This window comes from Arachis ipaensis, chromosome B06 (genome assembly GCF_000816755.2).
Source record: "Arachis ipaensis cultivar K30076 chromosome B06, Araip1.1, whole genome shotgun sequence".
In the NCBI taxonomy this organism is placed as follows: domain Eukaryota; kingdom Viridiplantae; phylum Streptophyta; class Magnoliopsida; order Fabales; family Fabaceae; genus Arachis; species Arachis ipaensis.
The window spans coordinates 112,251,957-112,259,130 of record NC_029790.2 but is presented as its reverse complement, the minus strand read 5'-3'; the positions used below and the strand labels follow the sequence as shown (position 1 = coordinate 112,259,130).

Here is a 7,174-nt window from a genome sequence, read left to right as displayed (position 1 = left end):
TAGACACCAAAAAAGAGAAAAAAAAAAAAAAAGAAAAGAAGGAAGAAGCAGGAACAATACATCAACAACAAAAACCAAAGAGGGGTAACCCCATATCTCTATCTTCTCTATCTATCATCTTCCACCTAATAATAATACCATACTCTCTAACCTTTCTTCTTCTTCTTCTTCATCTTCTTCTTCTTCTCTTGCGAACCCTAAATAAATTCATCTTCGATTTTGGTGACGATGATTGTTATGTTAACACAATAGCTTCTTCTTATTGTTGTTGTCCTTTGCCTTTTTCACTGCCTTGCATTCCGCATTCCTCGCGTTTCCTTCACTGATTCTTTCGCGATCCCACTTCGATCGCTCTCTTCTCTCTTTTGTTCGTGAATCGCCACCCGATCCTCTTCTTTTTGCAGCTTACCGGATCGATCTGTGAGTTTTTTAGTTTTTAGTTTTTCAATTTTTTTTAAACGTTTGGATTGTTCATTTAACATTTATTTATTTTATGGAAAAATTCTTCTTTGATCGTTTCGTGACTGGTGATAGTGTTGAGCAAACTTGATGGTCGGTTTTGTGATTTTGTTTTACTTTTTTATTTTTTTTGCGTGTTGATATTTTTTTGAAAAATATTGTTTTCATGATCGGTTCACGATTGGTTTTCTTCATGGAGCACTCAATCTGTTTTTGATAGGAAAAAAAGGAACTTTTTATTTTTATTTGTTTTAGGTTCGTTTTTGTGTTGTTTGGTTTAGTCGAAGCAATCGGCGAAAATTTGCAGGTTTGGAGTTGTGTGTAATCTGTTTAGATGGTGAAACTTGAAGCTAATAACTTGTTTGGCTTCTGTTTATGTATGTATTTTATTCTGGTTTTGTGTAATATAGTTTAAATTATTGACCGACAAATGGTGATATAAGAAGTACTGCGTGTTAAATTTGGAATGCTGAAAGCGACTGGTTGCATTTTATGCTTTTAGAGACATTCCTTTTCTTGTTGGATTGTGGAGTATATTTTGCTGAAAGTAGAACCTTTTTCTTGGTATCTACTGCCTTTTCAGTATGCTACTTTCTTTATGCTGTTATCTGCGGGCAAGGTGTGGCAAGCTCCATAGATATTTTTCACCCTACTTTTTCAAATTATGCTGCAGATATAGATAGATATTTTCAGTTTATCTTCCATGCTCTCTTCTTGCTACTGAAAAGGTTACTGAGTGAATGCTTGGAACTCATTTCTCTATTGATTTTATTTATTTATTTATTTTTTAATTGCAGAGGACTTTTGCGTAATTGGGGCGAATGAAGTGTTCTATGATTTGAATGGGGAGACGATGCCAGAGTTGAGAAGTGGAGCTAGAAGGTCGAAACGGCTTGGTGATCTTCAGCCTGGTCCACTACCCGTTGATCAAGGAGAAAATTGGGTACAACCTGCTCAGAACAGAACTAGGAGGAGAGTTGGAGGTGGAAGAGGAAGAGGGGGTAATGCTACAGCTGTAGGCAAAGGGCCATCACCAGCTGTACCCACAAGGCGAACTGCAGCTGGTAGAGGCCGTGGAGCAAGATTGATTGATCTAGACCCTGAACCTTGTGAAGCCCTTCCAGAACCTGTTGGTTTGAGGGCTCCTGAACCTGTTTACAATCAGGTAGAGGTAGTGGCCAATAATAATATTGTGATGGAGGGTGGAAGTGCAGACAAGGTGGCTGGAGGAGCTGAGGAAGAAGCAAGCACCACCCCTGTCCCTGAGAGGGTATCTCCCATTTTGGATATTGCCTCTTTTAATACTGATTTACTACATTTACAAATATATTTAGTTTATTTTGGATGATTTTATGATGCAGTTATCTGGTAATGATGGCTTATTTTGTTAACTTCTTAGATTTGCTGAATATAATAATTATTTATTTAATGCATTTATTACAGGCTTTTCTGTTTTTGTTAATGTCTTAAACTGGTGTTTATTGTTTTGTTTCGAAAATATGAGATAGTTGTAGAATTTTGATATTTTTAGAACAAAATTTATTATATATTTTTATACTGGTCCTTGTCATGCTTATTCAAGCATGTAGTGAAGGTTTGTTCTTAATTTCTTGTTACCTCTCATGAGTTGGTTATTCTTTTGGTGGTACAGGTACAAGTTGGTAACTCTCCTGTTTACAAGATAGAAAGGAAATTGGGTAAGGGTGGTTTTGGCCAAGTTTATGTTGGCAGAAGGATGAGTGGTGGTTCTGATCGAACTGGTCCTGATGCAATTGAGGTGATGTTAAAAATTCAATCTCTTTTTAAGGATTTACTGAAATACTAATAAATCCTACATGGGATGATACATTGGCATGTTTTCATTATATAAGTTTTAACTCTGTTTACAGGTTGCATTAAAGTTTGAGCACAGAAACAGTAAAGGCTGCAATTATGGGCCTCCTTATGAATGGCAAGTCTACAGGTAAGTTATCTGTCCTCTTTTCTAAACATGCTTATGAAGGGGACATTTCTCAAGACACTAGCTAATTCTCTCGGTTTGTTTTTGGTATTGAGCAGTACTCTGAATGGTTGTTATGGCATTCCCTGGGTTCATTACAAGGGTAGACAAGGAGATTTTTATATTCTGGTGAGACATGGTTCAAAACGTCACATCAGCATATGTTGACTTTCTATCTGTTGTCTAAAGGAAAATAAAATATTTCAGGTCATGGACATGCTTGGGCCCAGTCTTTGGGATGTATGGAACTCTCTTGGCCAATCGTGAGATTTGAATTCTCCCTTAGTTACCTTATTAGGTTAATTTATTAACTGCACTTCCCATTTCCATTTTGGTCCCATTAACCCTTCAGCATCTGGACAGGATGTCACCAAGTATGGTTGCTTGCATTGCAGTGGAGGCAATATCAATCCTTGAGAAGCTCCATTTAAAAGGGTAAAAGTTGATGGTTTTTTAAGTCTTATCAAGCCTAAATTGATTGTTTTTTAAACGAGTCTCATTTATTTGAATCAGCTTTGTGCATGGAGATGTAAAACCAGAAAACTTTTTGCTTGGTCAACCGGGAACGGCTGATGATAAGAAGTTATATCTCATTGATCTTGGTTTGGGTATGTCTTCCTTCAAAATCAGATGGCTTCAGTTTTACTTTATGCTGGAACTTTTTTCCTAGCTTTTATTTACATTGGCTATATGGTATTTATAATAATGTTTGTATCTTGTAATGTCTTCAGCATCGAGATGGAAGGATGCATCGTCTGGTCTACATGTTGATTATGATCAGAGACCTGATATATTTAGGTTCGTCAATGTTTGAATGTTGTGAATTTTGCATGATTATATTATTCTTCTCAGTGTTGATAATATCCTATTCCTTCAGGGGAACAATAAGGTATGCAAGTGTACATGCACATTTAGGTAGGACTGGAAGCCGAAGGGATGATCTTGAGTCCCTTGCATACACGTTAATATTTCTCATAAAAGGGAGACTACCATGGCAGGGTTATCAGGTGCATTTTTTCAGTCTATCTTTATTTCTTGTTTCCTGTTTAGAAGTTTTACATGATATATAATCTATTTATCTTTCCCCTTAATTTGCAGGGTGACAATAAAAGCTTTCTTGTTTGTAAGAAAAAGATGGCCACTTCTCCAGAGTTGATGTGCTGCTTTTGCCCTCCTCCATTTAAACAGTTCCTTGAGGCTGTTACGAACATGAGATTCGATGAGGAGCCAAATTATTCCAAGCTTATATCACTTTTTGATAGCTTAATTGAACCATGCACTCCATTGAGACCTATCCGAATTGATGGTGCTCTTAAGGTTGTCTTTTGATAGTTTTTATTCTTTTACTTTGCTAAATTATTATATATATTTTTTATTTTGTTTACTAATTTCTGTGCCTAAATGCCAAACCCTTAATATAAATAGGTCGGTCAAAAACGAGGAAGGATGCTTATAAATCTGGAAGAAGATGAGCAGCCTAAGAAGAAAGTGCGACTAGGTAGTCCTGCAACGCAGTGGATATCAGTGTATAATGCACGCCGTCCCATGAAGCAGAGGTAATCAATATACCCTCCTCAATCTGGCATATTGTTGATAATACGTTCTATATCATTTGCTGAACATGAATCTTTTTCCCCACAAATGGTGGAGCAGATGAGTGCTTTTGCTCAATAATTGAGTTGCTCTTTCTTTTAACACGAAAAAGTATATGTTTGTTGCTCATAGTATTTCTAGCATTTCTGACTATTGGCTGCAGTCTTCTTCCAAATGTTGATGTATACTGTAACTGATATGCAAAGCCACAGCAAGTCAGCCTTATATTGAGCATGTTGAGGCTCAAATTCCTTTGTGAATCTTGTTAAATGTCCTGCTTTACCTGATAATGGGAAGCAGTGGCATTGCTAATGTTCTCCTCCAAAACAAAAATAAAACAGAAGGATAGGAAAAGTAAGGACATACCAAGATATCATTTCTTAAGACAGCAGAGAAGTCTAACCTAACATGGTTATCAGAAATTCTATAAGCCTCTTGTTTAACAATAATAATCGTAAGCAAATTTTATAAAAATAGATTCAAAAGTCCCCCCTGCCTGGGAATCTCATAATCATAAGTTAATATGATTTTATAAAAAAATAAAGATTAAATCTTCTTTGTACGTAATAGCTGTTTTTGATTTATGTGATTGCGAATTTGTAATGGCACTTGCAATCGTTCTCAAATCTTTTTGACGCAATTGTAGTTATCATATGTAATGGTATTCAAACAAAGCAAGAATTCTTTGTAATTTCTAGTGCTTGATGCACTGTCTTGAAAGGACTATGCATGCATAAACTTGATTGCTTATCATATGCATTAAGCATTTCGGCCTTTTCTTAAATAACATCTTTGGTTGCAGATATCACTATAATGTAGCAGACACTAGGCTCCGGCAACATGTGGACAAGGGTATTGAGGATGGGTTGTATATAAGCTGTGTTGCCTCTTCAGCGAATCTGTGGGCCCTAATTATGGATGCAGGAACGGGTTTTTCTTCTCAGGTATATGAGTTGTCACCAGCCTTCCTCCATAAGGTATATTTCTTTCTTCTCAGGTTTATAAATTTCATTCTATTTAGCAAATATGTATTAGTGCAATGATTGATGTTTTGATGATCTCTCAGGATTGGATTATGGAGCAATGGGAGAAAAATTACTATATCAGTTCAATAGCTGGTGCAGTTAATGGAAGTTCTTTGGTTGTCATGTCCAAAGGTTTTAGTCTTACATTTTATATGATGTTTTAATTTGAGCTACTCCACTACTCAATTTTTTTACAATTTTTATTAACTTATATAGAAAAGACACGGGGTTGAATTATAGCGACCATTATTATTTTTCCATCAAGTTATCACTGATTCATCATTTTCCACCCTCCTTTTTACCTTTTTTCCTTACTGATTTTATGTAATTTATGTCCTTTTTCTGTACCTTCTAAGTGTTGGTCTTTTGTCTAGATTCTAATTATTTTGTTAGCATATTATTGTTGCAATGCTATTTAATTTGTGTCTGAGAAAGCATGTCAAATTTCTAAGTGCACAACATAAAATGCTGACCTTGGTCATTTTCAGAACCGGTTTAAACTTCAGCTTGTATATGCGATCTTGGATTCTAACAATATTTCCTTTGAAACAACTTATTTTGTTATAGAAGTTAACAAAAGAACATATCAGAATATTTTATCAGCAAAATTGCTTTTCTTTTGCCTTTTTTAGCTTCTGAGTTGAGATAGTTGTTGATATTGAAGTAGATGATGAGTTATTTTAATATCTCATAGTTGATCGTTGCTTTGCAGGGACTCCCTACACACAGCAGTCGTATAAAGTTAGCGAATCATTTCCTTTTAAATGGATAAACAAGAAGTGGAAAGAAGGATTCCATGTTACCTCTATGACTACTGCTGGCAATCGCTGGGGTGTTGTCATGTCCAGGAATGCAGGATATTCTGATCAGGTATCTAAACCGTTTTTGACCTTTGATACTTTATTATGTATGAATACTTTAACCCACCTTGATAAATGTTATTGCTTTTCATTTAATGATGAAAGGTTGTGGAGCTCGACTTTTTGTATCCGAGCGAGGGAATACATCGTCGATGGGAGAGTGGTTACAGGATTACATCTATGGCTGCTACTGCTGATCAGGCTGCTTTCATACTTAGCATTCCAAAGCGAAAATTGCTTGATGAAACTCAAGAGACTTTGCGTACCTCTGCCTTCCCTAGCACGCATGTAAAGGTATGAGTTTCTTGTGTTGTATTAGGCTGTTATTATATCATGGTTGGCTTTTATTCCATTCTAGGATGGCTAAATTCATTTATAGTCTTTTGTGGTTTGCCACTGCTGCTATTTCTCAATTGTTTTTTCCGCACAGGATACTAATAGTTTGATGTTTTTTGCAGGAAAAATGGTCCAAGAATCTGTACATTGCTTCAATCTGTTACGGGCGGACAGTTTGCTAGCTTCAGGATTGAAAGTTTGCCACCATTTGAAAAATGAGGCAAAATTTTAATGATGAAGCATTTCAATGATTATTAGGTTGGAACGGGTTGGTTTGCCTTTTTGCCCCCATTTCTGTTTCTTAAATGCAAGATGCCTTCCACTTAAAATTTTCATTATAATTGTAAAACAAATGGTAAGCGAGAAACAGAAACCGGTTATTCTGTGGAGCAAGTTCCCAATCAACCCGAGCCAACGGATAGCAACGATTTGTTGAAAGAAGTATTAACTTGTGTAATACAAGGGCTGATGCCTATTTTGGCCATGCTTTCATGGTTGTGTTTTTAAACAAATTGCGATTTTGTATGTAATGATATAAATTTTTACCAAGATCATCGTAAGCATTTAAACAAGGGAGTTCTACGGTACAATGATGGTTGTTAGCATCCACTATACCCGATATTATCTAATTATCTAATAATCAGATGGGTTCACATGGTTAAGACTTAAGAGAATAAGAAGCACTTCTTTTTGACAAGTGTGTGCTGTTTTTAGTGATTTTGTATCAACTGTTTATGCCAGGAAGGTTATTGACAACAGTTGCTCATTCTTCTTCTGAGGTTTGTGAGCTTTTCAACTTTGTATGATGCAAACTTTCACTATATCAAGAATCCTCTTATACTCCAACCTTCAATCTTGCCGTTTCAACAAAACTTAACGAGAGGGACTTCTTGATCTACAAA

The 7,174-nt window shown here is 35.9% G+C and overlaps 1 protein-coding gene across 2 annotated transcripts; it reads left to right on the top strand.

The window, feature by feature from the left end:
• On the top strand, nucleotides 66-6,859 carry LOC107604959 (casein kinase 1-like protein HD16). Of its 2 annotated transcripts, none has more exons than XM_016306679.2 (17): nucleotides 66-84; nucleotides 1,257-1,729; nucleotides 2,111-2,236; nucleotides 2,349-2,422; nucleotides 2,518-2,587; nucleotides 2,666-2,721; nucleotides 2,822-2,893; nucleotides 2,972-3,066; nucleotides 3,190-3,256; nucleotides 3,336-3,465; nucleotides 3,557-3,775; nucleotides 3,884-4,014; nucleotides 4,854-5,028; nucleotides 5,118-5,208; nucleotides 5,789-5,946; nucleotides 6,042-6,230; nucleotides 6,395-6,859. In XM_016306679.2, exons 2-17 carry the CDS (start codon nucleotides 1,313-1,315, stop codon nucleotides 6,452-6,454), a joined length of 2,130 nt encoding a protein of 709 aa, XP_016162165.1. In that variant the 5' UTR covers nucleotides 66-84; nucleotides 1,257-1,312; the 3' UTR covers nucleotides 6,455-6,859. The 2 variants fall into 2 exon arrangements, with proteins under 2 accessions (XP_016162165.1, XP_016162164.1); XM_016306678.1 differs by having other exon boundaries at nucleotides 80-420.